The sequence below is a fragment of the Macrosteles quadrilineatus genome, unplaced genomic scaffold, assembly GCF_028750875.1.
Source record: "Macrosteles quadrilineatus isolate MER2022 unplaced genomic scaffold, UCM_ALF_1.0 Scaffold_3__2_contigs__length_128488019, whole genome shotgun sequence".
Lineage (NCBI taxonomy): Eukaryota > Metazoa > Arthropoda > Insecta > Hemiptera > Cicadellidae > Macrosteles > Macrosteles quadrilineatus.
This window is the reverse complement of record NW_026542596.1, coordinates 48,753,096-48,776,387: the sequence shown is the minus strand read 5'-3', so window position 1 is coordinate 48,776,387 and position 23,292 is coordinate 48,753,096. Positions and strand designations below refer to the sequence as shown.

The window sequence follows — 23,292 nt, the reverse complement described above, 5'->3', positions numbered from 1 at the left end:
AACTATTATTTTTATGATAAAATAGAATTGGGGAAAGTCATAAAAGAAATAAAAGTGATAAAACTCAGTTCTTGGAAGTACTTGAATACAACAATTATTGTTGTGATAAAATGTTAATGGATTTGGTACTGCTAATGGGTTTTTTATTGTATCATGACCCTAGTAATAAATTATGAAGATTGTAAACAAACATCTGATAAGACTTTTATGTGCTCCCAACCAACTGCCGTTGACTACCATAGTAAACTGAAAGTAATTTATTATTATAATAGGTTGTACCGAACCGATGCCGGTAATTAAGCCTGTACCGTACCGACTTTTTCGGTGCACCGCAGACCCCTAATCTTAATTGTAAACAGTCAATACGTTTGCTAATTTAACAGTTTGCTACAAACATTTACTGACTTGGTTGAAATGAAATATTTACTATTTTAATTTGGGTTGGTGTAAATATTACAATGGAAAAAAGCGAGAGAGCCTGGAGAAATTGATATACTAAAAAGAAAACTGAAATAACACTATGCTGTATTTCTTAGTAATCATTGAAAGAGTCAATTTGCAAACTATGGAAACATAGGAAAGTCATATAATACCACCAAGTAGAAGAAATAGAAATAATAAATTTTTTTAAATTTACAATAGTTATTATGGACAACCTAATGCGACTATGAGTAAGGCTATTTGTAGAAAACACTAAAAAACAAGACCAGCTTTTGAAAAATGATAAGATATTTACAAGAAATGTTGATTATATTGATCTGTTATGTACATCTTGAGTATTTCCATAACCTCTGAGTCAAATCTTTTAAAGTCATCAGACATTTTTACTGTTATTCCTTTTAAAAACAAAACACCTGTAATACTTAGCAATTGCTCGAATTTGAGCAACAGGTACACTAGTAATTCTATAAAAAGCCAAATATTAAACTATCATAAATAAAGGAAGAAAACCTGAATTTCGGCAGAAGCAGATTATATTATGTTATACTTGAATATAAATTGGCCACAGCTGGTGTATGTTGAAGGGATGTCTACTTCAGTATCCAATAGCCAATAACTACTCCAAGTGTGGAGGCTGTTGAATAAACATATGCTAACCTATCCTCGGAGACTTTGTGATGGACTCATATCCCCTGGGTTTGATCTGTAAGTTTTGTGTTGATGAGAGTTTGTTGTACAGGGTCAGATGGTCAACTGTTCAGTGTAGAGTTGCCAACCCGAGAGCCGGAGCAGTTTCCTGGCAGGTCATTGGCAACACTGGCATTCATCAGTCATCGTCACCCAGCCGCAATCTTGCCACTCAGTCCCACCCATGTAGCCGTGTATGGAGCTGATGCTAGTGAGGAGGGTATGTTTATATGTTTTAAAACTATTATTAGGCTACACATAAGAAGTTTGGCAGTAAGATTGAGAAATACTTGGATGAAATCCTAATTTTTGCAGAATATCTCCCCTACAGTTGCCTGTTATTTTTACTTGCAAAACCATGCAAAAAAAAAAAAAGAATAAAAAGAATAAAAGAAAGAACACACATGCTGAACTATAGCATCTTTTTGTCCCATAAACTATCACAGTTACAGAAACTAAGGGGGGAATTAAAATTCCAACAATACAATACTACGCTACAATCTGTGAGTGGCTCATTTATTTATGTCCTATCTAAATAGAAAATAGGCTACAGCTGGTCTGTATATTAGAATTCATTCCTACTACTGGAACGTCAGTTATTAATAATAATATACTGTTACCTTCTAACGTTCCAAAATGGTGTGGTCATACGACGCGTTTCGTCAACACAGTGACATCATCAGGTGATCCGCTATCGCTTCGTCTTGAACATTAACACAAAACACATATCACGAACACGAACACGAACACATAATTTTTACATATAAGGACCGATCGGTATTGTCGTCGCTGTGGCCACAACTCGCGTACGCACATGATTAATTCTGGGCGACGACTCCCCCCAGATGGTCTGGGTCTGTATAGCTGAGGGGTCTACTTTATTTATCCAAAAGTAAATGCTAGTATCCGTTTCATTGTGTAACTGACATTTCTATCCGATTTTATTCAGGAGCACTTCTATTCATCTTCAACACACAACTGTGTGTTACGCAGTGCAAGCAGTACTTCAAGCTGTACACGACGCCTGCGAGGCTCTGGGAGGTTGGCAGCAGTGCGGTGTTGCTCGCTGCCGGACAGTACTTGGCGGTGGTGCCGTATCAGCTGGGCAAACAGAGGTTGGCAGCACTGGTGGGTTCACAGGAAGGTGACGCTCCTCCCACCACAATGCAGGAGTGGGGCGATCAGGCCGAGGACGACGAGGAACACCAGGTGTCGACACAGCATCTGCAAAAACTACTGCAGATGTACATGGAAGAGGGGATGTCACAGAGAATGTGAGTTGTAAACTACACCTCGCTAATCTGACCCTCGATAATTTAGCATATTCATTGATCCGCCTTTTCAAATTTTATAAGGCTCTTTGCCATGTTCGGCAATCTTCGTGTGCAAGTTTCTGAGGTTGGGTTTAATAGGATGGATAGCCTGATGCATATTAATAACTTTTGACTGATTTTAAATACAATAGATATCCAACCACCCAGATCAATTGGGAATGAACCCCATCTGGATGGTTGGCTTTCTCAAGAAAAAATTATACAGTCATAGTCCACAGTCAATACGGCTACACAACAGATTTGCCACCTGATGACACACAATAAAATATGTAGGCCTAACAGATTGCTGCACACTGCAATTAATAATTTTCTGGCCTAGAGCTCTTTACAAAGAATACGTAAATAACTGATATGATTGTTTCCGTTACAGGATCAGTCAAAGTCTGTTTTTACCAACTTTAGATGCCTGCGATGTTGAAGGATTGACCAGTTTAGTGAAGAGCCTCAACGATATTCCAGAGTCCTGCATCCTGTCTGTTATCATGTTCTGTCTCAAGGTAAATGTAATGGGAATAAATATAATTTTTGTTTCGCTATATGTTGGTTATTTAGACAGCAACTAACTATAACTAGTCTTGTGGACTACTTCACACATCAGTATCAAATTGTTTAATTCACTTAATAGTAGTTTACGCAAAAATTATTTAATAATAGTCTTTACAACATAAAGTGGAAATGTAAGACTTTAATGAGTGTCGCAAAGACTAATCTCACACGTTTTACGTTGGTAAAAAACACATTTTCATTGATTAATCCAACTTAATTTTTTTATGTCCATTCGATGGTTGGTGAATTTTCTCGTAAAGTTTCTTTGTTTTAGGTGGTAACAGATTTTTATAAACCGTTTGAGCCCTTACTTCTATGTTGTCTATTTCACTAGAACTATCTGACATTTGCAAAATCTTTTTAACTTATGGTTAGCAAATCGTTTAGTTTACCTAAGGAAAGAATGTGCTAGGTTCTGGTGGAAGTCGGCAGATGAACAATGGAAACCTGGATTGAAAAAGGCCAGATTAAAAAACAGTCGTAGGTAAAGTTATTTTCATAATTTTATTTACGTATTGAAAAACTGGTAAGTTAAGTTCACACGTTTCGAAATACAGCAGTAAAGTACTGGCTATGGTAAGATACGTAGCCAAGCCAGTGGTGACTTAAGGTAGTGCAAGCTGCTGGTCTGCAATGTCTGTGCTCAGCTTAAGAACCTAACACTGAGCTGTTGTGAACCATGCTAAGCCAAGTATCTGATATGTACTAGTCATCATGTCATCAATGAAATTATGTATTCATTGTCATTTATTTATTTAGTAAATAAAGTACTTATGAGATGAATTGAAACCACATTTTTTTTGCCTATTAAATAATTTCAAAAGGCCTAGTAAATGATTGTTTTCTCACACCATGTTGATATTAGTACAGGAAAGTGACCTTTGATCACTCCATCTTACTTATTAGATCGAGTACCAAGAAATCATGTGATATTTCCTTGGGATATGACTACACTGTCGCAAGTATGTTGAGAACTCCTATCTGCCAGGCTTTACTCCTGCGACTGAACAGTACTTCTTATTGTTTCTGTGCTGGGTAGCATAACCCAGTTTGTCAGTTAATCACCTTCTTATACTTGCATATCACTGTCCTACCCCTCCAATGTTAGTGGAGCAAATGGGGACCTTGTACATACAACATCTTTACAACTGGTTTTTAATTATTTACTTTGTTCTCCGACCATTAAGCTTATTCTAACTCGGTCAGTTGAAGTCGGACAATTGAGACTCTGTAACCAGGGTTAAGGTCGATTTCTTAACAAACCAACAAAATCCCTCTGGCGTATACATTATAAACGAAAATTTAATACACAGGACATAGAAAAGGAAGGCTACAGAGAGTTGCTGCGGAGAGTGCTGCTGGTGCCTGTGACCCCGGACCTGCCCACACTCCGGTTGCTGCGGTCCCGCCTGGGCCTTGGCTACGTACTGCAGCTGCTGCGGGAACTAACTGACACATTGCTGGACACACCGGGGGAGCCTCGACTGATAGAGTGGGCCACACTGCTGCTGGACGCTCACTACCAACAGTATCTGCTGTCCAGGTACGGTCTAGAACCTTGCTATTCCAAAATCGGTATTTTACAAACCATAGGGAAAATAAGAAGTAGCCTACACAAGCTTAAAGAAAGAGACTAATTTTTTGTTATAGTAAACAAAGAGATTAATGCTGTATGAAAATTCAGATCAACCCTTTTAAAAAATCTAGCCTGAAATTAGTAAAAATTAAAATGTCAATAAACATTGGAAATTGAAGTGTTAACTTACAAGTTACAGCCCATGTCAGTTACTTTACAAAATGAAAATATAAAAGAACAACCAATCACTGTAACAAGAAACTTGGAAGTAAATAAATTTCTGACGAAGAGCGCTAACTTGATATATGATGCAATTTTTAAATCGATTAAACTTTATGTCAAATGTTGTTTATTGATTGGTTGGAAGAAGAAAATTAATTACCTTATTGAACATGAAAAGCTGGTTATCATTTCATAGGGGTCTGCGGTGCACCGAAAAAGTCGGTCCGGTACAGTACAAGCTTAATTACCGTCATCGGTTCGGTACAGCATTTTACGCGGTACAAATTCGGTTCGGTACAGCCTATTATAATAATAAACTACTTATCATAATCAACGTAGTTGGTTCTGAGCACATAAAAGTCTTATCAGATGTTTGTTTATGATCTTCATAATTTATTACTAGGGTGATGATGCAATAAAAAGTAGTAGTAGTAGTAGTGGTAGTGGTAGTGGTAGTGGTAGTGGTTGCTGCTGCTGCTGATGCTGCTGCTGCTGCTGCTGCTGCTGCTGCTGTTGCTGTTGCTGTTGCTGCTGTTGTTGTTGTTGTTGTTGTTTGCTTAATTTTTTTCCTATTATGCAAGCCTACTCGTCTTAAATTATGTCATTGCATGTTCTGTATCTTATCTTATATTGTTGGATGTGGCTGTTAAGGTTTAAATGTGTTTTGTTTCCTATATTTTTTATTGAGTTGAAGGTACTTTATGCAATCTAAATCTTATGAACTAGAATTATGATAGTGATTTTGCTACCCTCATTGTAACCTACTCAATTTATATAGGCCATCCTAAATAATTAGGTCTAGGCCTGGGTCTTTTGACTCTTTGGAAGATCTTTAAAATATACTAAGTATATTGGGTTGAGTCTAAGATAATGAACTAATGATTGATATGTGTGGATGTTAACTTTGTACATGAAAAGACAATAATATTACTCTGTGGTAATCCAAATTTTAGTTTGAGAAAACAACTTTGCAAGAGATGTATCCATCTTATAATTAGTTTTCAAGCTGATAAAAAATATGCTCTTTGCCATTACTTCATCATAACACCCAGTTTTTCATTGTCATCTGTTGAATGTAAATAGCTGTCAACTACACTGTTTTTGTACTGAATGCTTTTATATGTTTTTAAAAGTTTAAAATACAACTTGACATTGTATTGGTTGGAAATAATTTTTATCATGCTATTCAAAGTATCTCAGAGTAAAATAGGTAAAAATAAATAGATAGTAAATAAATAAATAAATAAGTAAATAGATAAAGCCTTTATCTTAACTGTGATTTTTCTTGACACAATCCTTGTAGGAGTAAAAGGTTTTAATAATGTGTGGTACAGTAATTGTTGTTAGAAAACCATGAATGTAGGATACTATCCATTTTCATAGTAATGTCAATGTATTAAAATTAAAAATCGGGTAATGGTTCAGATACAGATCTGAGAAGAAAACAGCAAAAATACGGGTAGCCGCGTACCGTACCGATTTTGTACCGAGAACCGAGGTACAAAATATTGTACCGTACCGAACCGTACCGACCTTAAATTTTCTGTACCGCAGACCCCTAATTTCAAATATTTACGACTCTTGAACACAATAATAAACCCAGAGAATAGGTCCCTGTTAATAATATGTGGCTTGAAATCAGATAGTTTATACTGACTTAGCTTAGTATAATGCATTTTTAGTTTATCTCTAGCCAAAACAAAGCGTTAAGCCGGATTTTCCTAGACGTGGAAGAGGAGGGCGGAAAGCGGTGTGCGGAGAGCGGAAAAGCAATTAACATGGCGTTCCGCTCCGCTTCTAGGAAAATAGTAAGATAAAATTACCTAAGGCAAGAGAAGTCCGCTCTCTGGGTTCCTCTCTCCGCTTCCGCGCCTAGGAAAACGAAAACCCAGCTTTAATAATTTATATCAAATAGTGGTCAACGTTTGGGGAGTGAGCTGTTGTGGTGGTAAAGCGCAGGACTTTGTCCCCAAGGTTCCGGGCTCAAATCCCACCAGTGGATTTCCATTTGATAATGCTAAACGCTCTAGGTCTAGCCCTGAAGTAATGTATAAGACGGTTCCGAGACACAGCTAGGATGTGAAGAGGTGGAACAAAATATAATTGTTTTGTTTTATTGATACAGAAGAGAACATTTTTTTTTGTGTTTTAGAGACAAAGCTGTTATTGAAGTGCTGACAGAACTCAAAGCTGTTGTGGATGATCAAGTAAGTATTTCTTTGATCAAGTAGAGCTATCTACTATTATGTTGATAAGTATATGTCTGAAAGAACATGTTACAAGACTCGTTGCCCAGTGGTCTAGGACAGTAGTTCCCGGACTTTTCAGTCTAGCGACCCACCTACACCTTGCGACTCACATATTAAATAATAATAGTTCACCTGTCGCTCGAGTTCGAGCAATTGCAATGTATTACAGGTAACAGGCGTTATTTCAAAACGAATAACAGTCATAATGTCTGATAACTTAAATGAGTCAACTCAAAGATAGTTATGTACAAGGACAGGGATCAGCTAGCTTACATGGTAGACAAGAGTCCAGATTAGCGCAGGTAATACACAACACAACAGAGGAAACTTAATATTTCGTCCCAGTTAGGGACTTCATCAGAAGGGAGAAGAAAGAAGACTGGCAGTTAAGCTATCAACTTTGTAATTAAAAAACACACCTCAATACCTTCCTTGTTGCAGCAAATCTATGTACTCATTAAAATTAATGTTATTTAAATAAGAAATAAATCTGACAGTTTTCAGGGAATATTTTAGTAGAAATCCAGCCAGGTAAATGGAAATTCCCAAAAAATCTAAAAAAAATGGTTGATGTAAATGTGTTTACTATGTATGGAAATTGTTGCTCATTTATTTGTCCTTCCAATGGTATAATCTGTTTTGTGAGTCCTGCATATTATCAGTTCTAAGTATATGATGGAAAAAATAGACTGTGGAAAACTACTAAAAATGTTGTTTGGCCACCAGCTTACCGTAACCAAACGATTAAAAAAGTCGTTTGGCCGTTCTAGGGTTCTCAAATACTAATAAAACCTGCGCATATAGGACCGATAACCTTTCTTTTGGTATAATCCGTGTGTAAATCGGTCCAGTAGTATAGTCAGGGTGGCTGTTGTAAGCTTAACAATTTGGCCTCATGTTAAATCTCCATAAGAAAAGTTTAAATTTTACCCAATTAAAATGAATATTTTCAAAACACAAATAAAACCTGCACATACTGTATAGGACCGATAACCTTTCTTTTGGTACAACCCGCAGGTAATTCAGTCCAGTTGTATGGTCAGGCTAGATGTCATAAGTTTTGCAAACGTTTTTTAATATATAAGATTAGCTGTTATCATAAACTAGGTGCGGTCTCAGTTCCGCCTATTGAGCAGAGTGAACAAAATAGTTAACAAATAATCTCTTAGCACCAGGGAACCGAGCCCTGTTCAATATAGTTGATTTCGATTGTAAAATATAAAAGAAACTCTTGTCTTATTTACAACTAATTTTGAACTTAATTATTTTAAGTTTCACTGGAATTTCAATTTATTATGATGATTAAAATTTAACCTGGCAATCCACGACACATCATTTTAATTTACTGAGTTGATAGTAAAAAATCACTCATATAGGGCCCTGTTCAATATAGTTGATTTCGATTGTAAAATATAAAAGAAACTCTTGTCTTATTTACAACTAATTTTGAACTTAATTATTTTAAGTTTCACTGGAATTTTAATTTATTATGATGATTAAAATTTAACCTGGCAATCCACGACACATCATTTTAATTTACTGAGTTGATAGTTGATTTTCCCCTATATAGATTTTAGTCCTCTTTAGTGTAACCTTTGCTCAATAGTCACAACTGATGTTTTCCCTTTGTCCTGTAAATTTTAATTTGCTAGTATACTGAGACGTAGGAATTGGATAACTCAGGAACTCGCTAACTCGGTCGTGTGTCGGAACTGGCTAACTATGGAACTGGCTAACCGTCTCAGCCAGGAATTGGCTAACTCCGGAACCCTCTAACTCCTGCGGATTTTGTCCTGCAGCGGATTTCGCTAACTCTGGAAGTCGCTAACTCGGCCGCGCCCACTGCACAGAGCGTTGCCAACCTTGTACGATGAAATAATCGTACACTGCAGTATTTCAAAATGTCAGTGTCAATAAATGTTATTGTTTTTTGTTATCAATTCCACTTTTAACAGGTACCTAGCCCAAAGTAATTAAAAAGCAATTTAAAAAATCTTTAAAAAGTGATTTTTTTATTTGACTGTACAACCGGTTAATTAACATAAATTATTAAATGTTTATGATTTCGAGCTTAAAATATAAATGCCAGTATTATAGGAAAATAATAGAATATGAAAAAAATTGAACATCCAGTATTACCAATTAAACCTCTATGATGTTAAGCTAAAATACACGCAAGTTCTCAAACACGGAAAACTAATTTAATCGTGATGTCGTAATAAACCAAAACCATTGACGAATACAGTCATTAACCATCGTAACTTTCATAGATTAAAAATTAAAGGTTCGTCGTTGAATCGTCCAACTTACGTGTAAAAATATGACATAGGCTACGTTTCATATCAATTTATAGAATAGCTGTAAATCTAGGCCTAATAGCTTAAACCAAAGCATTTTAGGCCTACTAGTAAAAGCTAGTTGGCTAATTCAAAAATTGTTTGAATTTTTGAGCAATAATTAATGTAACATGTTTTAACACGGTTTTTAGATGTAAATAACATTTTTTAGATTGTAAACCTAAGCCCCACTAGTAAATAATAGGAGAAGATATAATATTCTTATATTAAACGTGATAGAGTAATTTTATTTCACGATTCTCTTAATCAATGACTTGACGGATTTTCCTGATTTTATAGTTGAGTTTCCTTTATATTGCTTTTACAATCGAAATAAACTATACCAAGCCATTGTTCGGTTCCCCGTTCCCCGGTACTGAGCTACTCAATAGACAATAGCTTTGTTGTTGGATAAGATCAGCTAATTTTAGCTATGGTCACCATTCATAAAAATGGTAACAAACAAGAACGCCTGGGTCCATTTAGAATCATAAAAACTCCAGACTTTTAAAAAGTATTGAAAGTCGTAAAATTAATATTAATTAAAGATAATTAATAGGATGACCAGCTACACTAATAGCAATAGCCTACGATAACAGAAATTTACAAATTGTATTTATGCATTGACTAATTTTTAATACAATCCATAAATAAATTACCACTTTAATGTATTGATTAATATTTATTTAAATTCAATAGCTCTATTTACAAATATATTTAATACTACAGTACTACAATTTATTTCTGTAATGACGTTTAACGTGTAAATTTTATCGGGAAGTTAATCCTGTTTTGAATCTTGAAATAATTACCAGAAATGATAAAATAATTATTTCACAAGCAGATTATTTGAATCTTGAAATAATTACCAGAAATGATAAAATAATTATTTCACAAGCAGATTAGTAAGCTTCTTTATTAATACCAAAGTCTAAACTGAACCTTTTAAACAATTAAATTAATTCAATACAAAATATTTAACATGTGATAAAACAAAACACAGTAGTTTAGAAAAAATATAACAGATCAAAAGGAAAATCAATGAAGTGAAAACATATTCAATAAAGTTCACAACAAATCCTAAAAACTATAGGCATTAAGTCTATGGCAATTACTGGAGCTTTTTTTACAATGTCTAATTGTTGGTTGCCTCAAATAGGATAGACTATTACAATACTGCTTCAATTTTTGTTAATAGATTATATGTTTCCTAACAACATAAACATAATGTAAGAACATTTAAATTTATTTTCTTGGCTAAAGTAAAGACGCAATATTGTAATACATTGTTAACGTTTTAGAATTCAGTTATTAATTAATGTACCTAGGTAAATCATGTGTCTGCTATACAAAAATAAATATTGAATCTATTTTATTTCTTTACTAATACTATGATTCAGAATTATTTCAGTAATGATACAGAAATATTAAAAAGAACCAAACTATTGTTAACACTCGCACGACAGATATAATAGATCAAATATTATATAAGCCCAGTATACAAAATACAAACTTAAACATTTTATATGCAGAAGTTCACAAAATCCTATACTCTAATACGATACGAGTAATGTTTGCTTGTATGTATGCTTGCTTGCACCAAGATCTCGAAATCGGCTCCGACGATTTTCTTCAAATGTTGTAAATAGTTTATTCCTGGAAAAAAAACGAGTAAACTGCAGTTAGAACTGCCAACAAAAATCTAATTACGTAGAAAAATGAAACTAAAAGTCAAATTTTTTAAACATTAGTCTTATGGGTTGCTAAGTAACCATCTTGGCTGAATTAAATAACAAGGAAAAGGTAAACAAAAGACTTGTAAGTTGTCTATCCACAGTATACTTGCAAATTAAAAATACAGTACAAAAGGAAAAACATCAGTTGTTACTATTGAGCAAAGATTATACTGAAGATTACTCGATACATTGTAGTCAAGGGTAGCAGTGTGGAGTGTGGGATCTGCTTATGACGATTAGGTTACGGTATTTGAACCTTTTAAACAATTAAATTAATTCAATACAAAATATTTAACATGTGATAAAACAAAACACAGTAGTTTAGAAAAAATATAACAGATCAAAAGGAAAATCAATGAAGTGAAAACATATTCAATAAAGTTCACAACATCCTCCCCCCATTTAAAATTGCTAAACAATTATGTGCAATTTTAAATCAGTAAAATCGCTGGGGCACTTTTACTTCTCTTCCACATCTGGTTTTCTTCTTAGCGAAATCAAAGACTTCGTTTTCAACTACTTCTTCTTCTTCAAGTGGTTTATTTTCTTTCATACACTCTTTTTCACAAGCTGTGATTTCTAATGGAAAAAGTCTTTGTAGTGGTCTTGTCAAAATACCATTTCCAGTTTTTAGTCTTGCGACTCTGGAGAATCCATCTCTTCCTGGATATACATCTTGTACCAACCCCAAAGGCCATCTTATTCGTTTTGTGTTATCATCTCCTATCAATACAACTTCTCCAATAATGGGTTCTCTACTTTTCTTGTTTTTTCCATTGTGAACGAGTGTAGCCAAATATTCTTTCTTAAACCTGTCTCTTAGTGATCTTCTTAGTTTGTTTATATAACACACTCTTTTATTCAAACTTAGACACTCAATTTCCTCCAAATCGTGTAATTCAACTGTTGATGTTGGTTGTAAGAATAAGGCTGGAGTTAATGGTTGTAAACAGACATCATCATTCGAAAGATAAGTCAAAGGTCTTGAATTTACAGTTGCTTCACAATCACACAAAATTGTTGAGAGTTCTTCCTGCGTGACTGAAGAATTTCCCAAGTTTCGTCTTAAAATTTCCTTTACCATTCCAATAAGTTGCTCCTCGGCTGTAACTTTGTTGTCCATAAGCTCTGGATGGCCTTCAATCCATGGAAGAGTCACCTCGTGCCTATTTTCACTATTTACTACAATAGTTTTGTTAAAATGCTCCAAGACATCTGATGCATTCGCCTCCTTTGTTTTACTACCTGATGGATCAGTGATGCCCAAAACATCTAAACGCCATAGATCTGAAATGTCCATTTTAGCAAAGCAACTAATGCTAATAAGTGACTGGTTACTTTTTCCACATTGACCCATTACTGTCCATCCTAACACAGTCTGAACAGCGACCAGAGTTTGATCTAGCTGTTCAATTTTACCTGTGAGAAGTTGGCCCAAGATATCAGCTCCTAGTAGTAACTCTATTTCTTCTGCTGCATCTTGTCCAATATCTGAAAGGTATATATTCTTCTTCTTTAAAATAGGAAAATACCTTTTTGTATCTAATCTGGGTATGTAATTGCAAATCTTGTCTTGATCAAGCACATTAACTGAAATGCCGAATTTACCCTTTGTATCACGTAACTCTACTTGGTAAAGATTATGCGGAGTCTCTTTAGTTTTAATACCTCCAAACAAACCATGAACTATTGATTCCTCACCAGATTCTATTAATTTAAGTTTCTCTACACAGTCCTTAGAGATATAAGACCTTTGAGATCCAGAATCCAACAATGCTCTTACTAGTAAAGATTGCTTGTCAGGTCCTATTACTTTTACTAGAAGAGTTTGTAATAAGGTTTCCTTATTCTGATTAGCAATCAAGGACTCAGATTTGTCATTAATTTGAACACTTTCAATGACATTTGATTTGTCATAATCATGAGTATTACTGTGCATCATTTTCTCTAAAATAGGACACATTAAGCAGTAGTGTTTCCTTTTACAGATAGCACAGGATACAAAAACTTTACATTTATTACTGCTGTGACCTAACTTTAAACATGAGAAACAAGCTCCCTTTTTTGTCACAAACTCTCTCTTTTCTTTTAAAGTAAGCTTTTGTAACCCAGAACAGTCTTGAGTGTTGTGATTTCCTTTATTACAAAATAAGCATGTAGGCTTACTCACCACTGAAGAGCTGTCTGTAGCAACTATTGTAGATGCTGTAGGTAAAAGTAGTCCTTTCTCAAACTCACTTTTCATACCAGGACGTTGGTGATGGTATCTCTTCTGTGGCCGGTCACTTGGTGTAATGTCTCTGTCGACTGCAAAGCTGTTCCGAGCAAGAGCTATACGTTCTTCGCTTTCGACCTCGGAACGTACAAAATTCAACAATAGCTGTAAATAATTTGAATTAGATGACTGATCGCTACCTTTAAATTCACCTAAGCCTATTTTGTTTGTTGTTCTGTACCGCTCCCATGCTCTGAGAGTATCAGTTGGTAGAGCAGATTCAACCAGTGGGTATAACATGGCAGCATACTTATCTGATGTGACCCCGAGTGTTTCTAGGGCACGCAGTTGAGTCTCAAGTTTATCAGAAAGGGTTGAAAGTGGCATGATACTTTGTTTGTTGGCTTGTTTCAAAACTAAATTTAGTAATTCTCTTACATAAACTTCAATCAAAAGTTCATCACGTGCAAACCTGGATTTCAATTGTTCAATAGCCTTGATGTAATTTTCACCAGAAGGAGGAAAAGAATCTATTAATTCCCTAGCTGATGAACCAGGTTTCAAGGATTGAATTAAATATTGAAATTTGTCTTCAGGTTTAATTTCACTATCTTCATGAATCTTTTTGTACTGACCCCAAAACCCAATCCAATTCCTAATATCCCCATCAAATGAAGGTAATTGCAATTTAGGCAAATGAAAGTTACGGTTTGGTCTGTAAATGTTTGACTCACCATTGTTGGTAGGTGTTTTAAGAAACATTTCATACTTAGCCTTCATCAGGTACCATTTCTTCTTGTATTCTTCTTGTGTGTCCAGTTCATTGTCCAGATCAGCATCAGAAGCATCTTTCATCAGCATTTCATCAGAGATTTTTCCATCCATTGCCATTAATGCTGTTATTTTGTCTTCAATTTGAGAAAAGTTTACTTTTATTTGAGTTTCTTTATCATTCATTGACAGGTCTTCATTATTAAATGCTTCTTCCAGTTCATTATAAACCTTGGTGAATAGCCTTCTAATCTGTGATCTTTTCTTTCTCATATTTTCTAGGCTTTCCATATTATTTTAACTATTAAATAACCCAGATGTCTTAAATTAAAGAAAATGTCCTGTCACGGTCGCCAAAATGTTTTGAATCTTGAAATAATTACCAGAAATGATAAAATAATTATTTCACAAGCAGATTAGTAAGCTTCTTTATTAATACCAAAGTCTAAACTGAACCTTTTAAACAATTAAATTAATTCAATACAAAATATTTAACATGTGATAAAACAAAACACAGTAGTTTAGAAAAAATATAACAGATCAAAAGGAAAATCAATGAAGTGAAAACATATTCAATAAAGTTCACAACAAATCCTAAAAACTATAGGCATTAAGTCTATGGCAATTACTGGAGCTTTTTTTACAATGTCTAATTGTTGGTTGCCTCAAATAGGATAGACTATTACAATACTGCTTCAATTTTTGTTAATAGATTATATGTTTCCTAACAACATAAACATAATGTAAGAACATTTAAATTTATTTTCTTGGCTAAAGTAAAGACGCAATATTGTAATACATTGTTAACGTTTTAGAATTCAGTTATTAATTAATGTACCTAGGTAAATCATGTGTCTGCTATACAAAAATAAATATTGAATCTATTTTATTTCTTTACTAATACTATGATTCAGAATTATTTCAGTAATGATACAGAAATATTAAAAAGAACCAAACTATTGTTAACACTCGCACGACAGATATAATAGATCAAATATTATAACCTATCAAGGACAAGCATTCAAGGTTACAAGCCCAGTATACAAAATACAAACTTAAACATTTTATATGCAGAAGTTCACAAAATCCTATACTCTAATACGATACGAGTAATGTTTGCTTGTATGTATGCTTGCTTGCACCAAGATCTCGAAATCGGCTCCGACGATTTTCTTCAAATGTTGTAAATAGTTTATTCCTGGAAAAAAAACGAGTAAACTGCAGTTAGAACTGCCAACAAAAATCTAATTACGTAGAAAAATGAAACTAAAAGTCAAATTTTTTAAACATTAGTCTTATGGGTTGCTAAGTAACCATCTTGGCTGAATTAAATAACAAGGAAAAGGTAAACAAAAGACTTGTAAGTTGTCTATCCACAGTATACTTGCAAATTAAAAATACAGTACAAAAGGAAAAACATCAGTTGTTACTATTGAGCAAAGATTATACTGAAGATTACTCGATACATTGTAGTCAAGGGTAGCAGTGTGGAGTGTGGGATCTGCTTATGACGATTAGGTTACGGTATTTGCAATCCTTAACTGCTATGGGAATGGAAGGAAACAGGTCCGTGACGTAGGAAGTGGCGAAGGAAGTATTCAAGGCGAGTAGTCTGGAGTGTGGGAACTGTTTATGACGATTAGATTAAGGTATCTGCAATCCTAAAATGCTATGGGAAGGGAGGAAAACAGGTCCGCGACTTAGGAAGAGGTGAAGAAAGTAGTCAAGGCGAGTAGTGCGAAGTGTAGGAACTGTTTATGATGATTAGATTAAGGTATTTCCAATCCTGAAATACTATGGGAAGGGAGGGAAACAGGTTAATACCAGGATTGATGACCCTAGGGAAGTGTCACAATATTTCAATAACCATTTTAAAAACATTGTAAATGAATTGAATATTCCGAAGATAAATGTAATAGAAACCATGAAAGAATATCCATCTTATAACTATTCAGATTTTTATATTGAGAATTTTTCTGATGATTACATTAGCAAAATAATAAAAGGTCTGAAAAATAAACCTTCTACAGGCTGGGATGGAATACCTGTCCAGTTATTGAAGCAAAATTCATTAATACTGGCACCGGCATTGAGTAACATCATAAAAGCATCCATTAGCAGTGGTGTTTTCCCAGAAAAACTTAAATATGGTAATGTCATTCCAGTTTTTAAGAAGGGATCAAAAGTAAACATAAATATTTATCGACCAATCACATTACTCTCAAACATATCAAAAATTTTTGAAAAGGTTATGTGTGATAACCTAAGTAGATTTCTTGAAAATAATTCTTTCTTTCACAATTACCAATTTGGCTTCAGAAAAAACATGAACACTCAAACAGCTCTATCAAATTTTGTTAACAAAACCATGTTGGCCTTGGATGAATCGCAGTATGCAGCTGGTGTTTTCTGTGATTTGTCTAAGGCATTTGACTGTGTCAATCATGAACTTCTAATTCACAAACTTAGTAAAATTGGAATAACAGGTAACATTCTTAAATGGTTTAGATCATATTTGGCAAACCGTAAACAAAGAACTCTCATCATAAAAAAGGGAATAAAGTACTATTCAGACTGGATAAATATAGAATGTGGAATTCCTCAAGGCTCAATTCTGGGGCCTTTATTATTCATCACCTATATCAATGACTTGCCCCAAAAAATTCTTTCAGAATTAATACTTTTTGCAGATGATACCACTGCTTTTGTGAAAGGCAACTCAATGTCGGAAGTGCAAATTTCAGTTAACAAAACTTTGGAAGATCTCCGTGAATGGTTTACAGCTAATGGCCTGGCACTAAACAGTGATAAAACAAACGTCTTATTTTTTCAAAAGTCAAACATGACAGATATTTCACAACAAAAATTTCTCGGAGTGATCATTGACCAAAAACTAAATTGGAAGGAACATATTGATTATTTGTTAAAAATATTAAGATCATTCTTTTTTGCTTTTTCAGTTCTTTCTCAGTGTGCATCAAAAAATGTTATCAGAATAGTTTATTTTTCCCATGTAGAATCGATTTTGAGGTATGGCATTACCTTATGGGGAAATTCAAAAAATAGTAAAAAGATATTTTCAATGCAAAAAAGATTCATTAGAAATATGGCAAACGCTAAATTTAGGGCTTCCTGTAAAAAACATTTCAAAAATCAGTCCATATTAACTTTCCCCAGCCTGTTCATTTATGAAAGCCTTAATTATGTCCATGAAAATAAAAAAGTTTTTGAAAAGTTCTTAATAAAAAATAAATACAACACTAGGAACAAGAACCTTTACAGTTACCCAATCCATTGGACAACAAAATTTGAAAAATGTCCTTTTTATACAGGCCTGAAGCTGTACAACCATTTGCCGAATAAATTTAAACAATTGGCAGTAAATGTTTTTAAAGTTAAAATTAAAGAAATTCTACTGGATAAGGTTTATTATTCCATCTCAGACTTTTTAGCAGACACCTCCTTGGGTTAGTCATTGTACATTTTTATTGTTATAGTAATCTTCTATGTTTTATGTAAAATGTTTTTTCCATTGTATTTTATTATTAAGATTTATGTAATTGACAAGACACCAGTTACTGCTATAAGCACCCAATGTAACGTTATTTGTGTCAATAAATTGATTTGATTTGATTTGATTTTGATTTGGTCCGCGACTTAGGAAGAGGTGAAGGAAGTAGTCAAGGCGAGTAGTCCGGAGTGTAGGAACTGTTTATGACGATTGGATTAAGGTATTTGCAATCTTAAAAAGCTATGGGAAGGGAGGAAAACAGGTCCACGACTTAGGAAGTGGTGAAGGAAGTAGTCAAGACGAGCTGTGCGGAGTGTGGGAACTGTTTGTGACGATTAGATTAAGGTATTTCCAATCCTGAAATACTATGGGAAGGGAGGGAAACAGGTCCGTGGTGTAGGAAGTGGTGAAGGAAGTAGTCAAGGTGAGCTGTCTGGAGTGTGGGAACTGTTTATTACGATTAGATTAATGTATTAGCAATCCTAAAATGCTATGGGAAGGGAGGGAAACAGGTCCGCGACATAGGAAGTAGTAAATGCGAGTAGTCCGGAGTGTGGGAACTGTTTATGACGATTAGATTAAGGTATCTGCAATCCTAAAATGCTATGGGAACGGAGGAAAACAGGTCCGCGATGTAGGAAGTGGTGAGGGAAATAGTCAATCCGAGCTGTCCGGAGTGTGGGAACTGTTTATGACGATTAGATTAAGGTATTTGCAATCTTAAAAAGCTATGGGAAGGGAGGAAAACAGGTCCACGACTTAGGAAGTGGTGAAGGAAGTAGTCAAGACGAGCTGTCCGGAGTGTGGGAACTGTTTGTGACGATTAGATTAAGGTATTTCCAATCCTGAAATACTATGGGAAGGGAGGGAAACAGGTCCGTGGTGTAGGAAGTGGTGAAGGAAGTAGTCAAGGTGAGCTGTCTGGAGTGTGGGAACTGTTTATTACGATTAGATTAATGTATTAGCAATCCTAAAATGCTATGGGAAGGGAGGGAAACAGGTCCGCGACATAGGAAGTAGTAAATGCGAGTAGTCCGGAGTGTGGGAACTGTTTATGACGATTAGATTAAGGTATCTGCAATCCTAAAATGCTATGGGAACGGAGGAAAACAGGTCCGCGATGTAGGAAGTGGTGAGGGAAATAGTCAATCCGAGCTGTCCGGAGTGTGGGAACTGTTTATGACGATTAGATTAAGGCATCTGCAATCTTAAAATGGAATGGGAAGGGAGGGAAACAGGTTTGCGACGTATGAAGCGGTGAAGGAAGTAGTAAAGGCGAGTAGTCTGGAGTGTGGGAACTGTTTATGACGATTAGATTAAGGTGTCTGCAATCCTAAATTGCTATGGTAAGGGTGGAAAACAGGTCCACTACGTTGGGAGTGGTGATGGAAGTAGTAAAGGCGAGCACTGTGGAGTTTGGGAATGGATTTATGTATCTGCAATACTAAGACTGCTTTCAGAGTAAACTAATGATTTTCCCCGAGCAAAGCTCGGTCCCCAGGTACTCAGGTACTGGTATTAATTCGAATAAAAGAAACAAATGACCGACTACGAAAATAGATATTTCACAACCTGTAAAAGATCCAAATTAAATGTAGGCCTACTGCAGTACTATCTTTTTGCATCCCAATAAACTACTATTTAAGTAAGAAGACCATAGATCAAGCATACTCCCTTATATTTGTACGTTTCTCATCCTTATGGATCAGCTGAAGAAAATTTTATTGTTAGTTCTGTCCGGTGCACTCTCCGTAGAGGTTGTGTTTTGTTTACAATTTTTTCTTGTTTTCAGTCTTTTAAAACGTCGTTTAAACAAATAAAACGTGCTAATCATAACTAATAACACGTCCCTAGTTATATAACCAAACAGAAGAGAACAAATCATGAAGTTAACTATCAAATAATATAAACACAGTTTCGACGACACTAGGGATCAGTGTCACCGGACATGGACTAGACACGAAAAACGAGCTTCAAAATTTAAAATAGGATGTAAAGTTTACTTGGTTAGTCTTTGGTAAGGGTAAGACTATAATGCATTTTCCACCCATGAATAATAATCATAAGAATAACATTAAACATATTTATGAATGTATATTTATTTTATAGACTACATTGCTCTTACTCCTAATTGTTCGTAGTATACGAAATTATGGTACCGACCGATACAATCGTAGGTACTACACTTTCGATGACACTGGACCAACAATCTTTGTACTTGGCTCCCATTGGACGACGTGCAAGACTTCGGATTGGGAGTTAGCGAGTCCCGCTCTAACTTGGAAACTCTTATGATAATCTATTATTCTTTATTTCATTCCCACATATCTTATGGAATCACCATTTACAGAGCAAAAACTAAGGAAAATTTGGATAGAATACCTACTTATAAAACAAGTAAAAGCTATTAGAGTGATCATGAAATTAAAAAGAACAGATTCAGTTAAAAATATCTTTCCTGAATTGGGTGTGTTAACAGTTTACAGTTTGTATATTTATGAGACAATTATTTTTGCAAAACAATTTAATTTATTATCCGCTGCAAGTAAATATAACACACGCTTTCAAATTAACCTTCCTAGACATAATTTAGAATTCTACACAAAAAAACCTTCATATACAGGATTAAAATTTCTTCAGAAATTACCTATTTCATTTAAAAAAGAAAATAATATAAACAGATTCAAAAGCCAACTAAAAGAATTATTGATAAGAAACCCATTTTATTCTATCAAAGAATTTTTAAATTGTAATTTCGAAACGTTCATTTGAATTCCAGATATTACCTAGTTTTACTCTGACGTAATCGATTTTGTGATTTGTTTAAGTAATAACACTCATTTTTAGTTTTACTATATAGATCCTTTGTAATGAATGACTTTAATTATTTAGTTTATAATTTTTTGTTTATGTTAGTTTAATGACGCAATTTAAGACATATTGTCTAAACTTGAATAAAGAATATTTGATTGATTGATTGATTAGCGGGTTCCGGAGTTAACCAATTCCGAAACCGAACAAGTTAGCGAGTTCCTCTCATCGATAAAATTTGAAGATAGGGCGTTTAACATGGGGTTAGCGAGTTCCAGAGTTAGCCAATTCCGCGGACCCAGTATGCTGTGGTTAATTGGCTTGTTATAAACACAATATTATGTTACAAATATTTTTTTTACTTTTTCCTTGGTATTTTGTTCAACCAAATAATTACTTGGCAACCCATGAGGCAAATGTTAAATGATTTTAATTTTCAAATGAGTTGTGTAGTGGAATAAGAATTTTCCTCAGGTAGTGGCTTTGGTCAATTAAGTGTTTAGGCTAGAAATAAATTATTTACAACATTTAAAGGAAATTGTTGAATTGGTTTCAAGATCTTTGTGCAAGCATACATACAATCCTATTTAATTCCTAATTAATTTGTTTACCAAATTGCAGTTTTCATATGTTTATGAAAAATATGTTTTTAGTGCTATAAGACGTTTCTTTTAATTACTTTCCGTAAATTTAATAACACGTACAATGCTGATCAAGAAGTTATTTGCTAAGGTTATACCAAACAACATTCAAACACGGGAAATTAATAAAAAGTATAATAAGACTATACCAATTTATTCTATATGTTATACAAGTCACTAAATGTTCATGACATATTTTGTTATTTCACCTTAGCCTAGTTTAATTCTAATAGGCCTACGAACGAATCTGATGATACTGAAATTAAAGAAATCAGTTAAAACAAACAATGATTGAGCTACGACAAATGAATCAAATTAAATTAGACAAATAAATCCTTAAATATTTCCATCTTTGACTGTCATGGTTAGCTATTTATATAATGAAACCCATATTTGGTGTTATAACGTTTTAATGCTGATCAAAACCTGTTAAAATTCTAATTTCGTATTTTTAATAACAATTTTTTTTATCAATAATATCTCATTAACTATATTTGTTTGCAGATTGAAAAAATGGAAGTATGGAAAGACTTGGAGGCATTGCTTCTGCAACTGAAGACAAAACAAGGACTTTCAGACCATGGCCATAGCATCAACAACACATACTCTATTGAACAAATAAAGCTCTACTGATACGTAACTAGTTATTTATTTTTTACAAACCCCAATAGATTTAAACTAGAAATAGAATAAAGTATAAAATAAATTTACATGACAACACATACACGATTAAACAATATAAAGCTCTACTGATGCAAATTTGTTATTTATTTTTTACAAACCCCAATAGATTTAAACTAGAAAAGAATAAAATAGTAAATAATTTTACATGACAACATATACTCCATTGAACAAATAAAGCTGCACTGATACGTAACTAGTTCTTTTACAAATCCCAGAGATTTAAACTAGAAAAGAATAAAATAGTAAATAATTTTACATGACAACATATACTCCATTAAATAATAAAGCTCTACTGATGCAAATTTGTTATTTATTTTTTACAAACCCCAGTAGATTTAAACTAGAAAAGAATAAAATAGTAAATAATTTTACATGACAACACATACACCATTAAACAATAAAGCAAACAATAACAATAATGATACGTAACTACAGTAGTTCTTTTACAAATCCCAGTAGATTTAAACTAGAAAAGAATAAAATAATAAATAATTTTACATGACAACATACTCCATTAAACATATAAAGCTGTTCTCAAATAATATTTTGACATGCCTTTTATTGATTTTTAAGTAAAGTAAACAAATTTAAAAAAAGATTCTGTTCGATTTAGTTAGGTACTGTAGTTATAAAATAGTATTCACTTCCTTTCTGTGTAAATCCTACATTTCAACAATTTTATTGCCAATATTTCATGTTGGGTATGTCTCTAGCTAACGGTTACAGAAACAATTCCAATCAAATGTAATTATATAATCCCCATGTTATTTTTGGGATGTTTCATTCACTCCACCAAGTAATTTTAGAAATTATTTGTCTATTCTTATGGAGAATAAATGCACTTTTGTAATTTGCTTGTTTAAGCTGCGCGCGCACTACGGCGGCACGGCACGGACGGGCGGGCGGCACGGCAATTTTTAAAAGTTAATAACATTGAATGTCATATGAGTGCGCCCACTACGGCGGTACGGCCGGCAACGGACGTTCGGCAGCTTCCGCCGTTTGTTAAAAAGTCCGGGAGACAGAACTCCAGGACATTTCCGAGCTGCCGTGACGCCCGTGCCGACCGTGAGCACTGCACACCGATCGGGCGGGCGGCACGGGACATCCGCCATTCTCAACTGATCTCTGTCAAAGTAGCAGTGTTTTCGTGTGTTGTAAACATAGATGTTAAAGTTGATTTTTCTCGTTGAGAAAAACCCCAAACTGTACAACATGCGACATCCGGAATATTTTAATAACCTCCGGCGTGACAATATCTGGGCAGAAATATGATCTATTATGAAACAATCAGATAAGTTTTACACATAATCCTTCAACAAGATCAGGAAACAAGGTGTGGAACTCTCCAAAACTTAGTCTTTTCCTGTTTATGTGGTGTATCTAAAATCTTTGCTTGCACCTTCTTGTCACCTTTTCCTCTGCTAAAATTAAACCTACTATCACCACTTTATCTACATCCATCTTTACTCACAATTTTTAGCTCGCAGACTGTCAACTGTCCTAAATTGCGGATGTCCCGTCCCGTCCGT

The 23,292-nt window shown here is 34.4% G+C and overlaps 1 protein-coding gene across 1 annotated transcript in view; it reads left to right on the top strand.

Moving 5' to 3' along the window:
- The window catches only part of LOC128990195 (nucleolar protein 11-like), a 55,457-nt gene extending 33,741 nt beyond the window's left edge, over positions 1-21,716 (top strand). The window contains exons 5-10 of the mRNA XM_054412483.1: positions 1,181-1,348; positions 2,078-2,402; positions 2,833-2,959; positions 4,322-4,551; positions 6,959-7,013; positions 21,581-21,716. Coding sequence (XP_054268458.1) covers positions 1,181-1,348; positions 2,078-2,402; positions 2,833-2,959; positions 4,322-4,551; positions 6,959-7,013; positions 21,581-21,709 — 1,034 coding nt within the window. The 3' untranslated portion in view covers positions 21,710-21,716. The remainder of the gene's footprint in view (positions 1-1,180; positions 1,349-2,077; positions 2,403-2,832; positions 2,960-4,321; positions 4,552-6,958; positions 7,014-21,580) is intronic.
- The last annotated feature ends 1,576 nt before the right edge of the window (positions 21,717-23,292 follow it).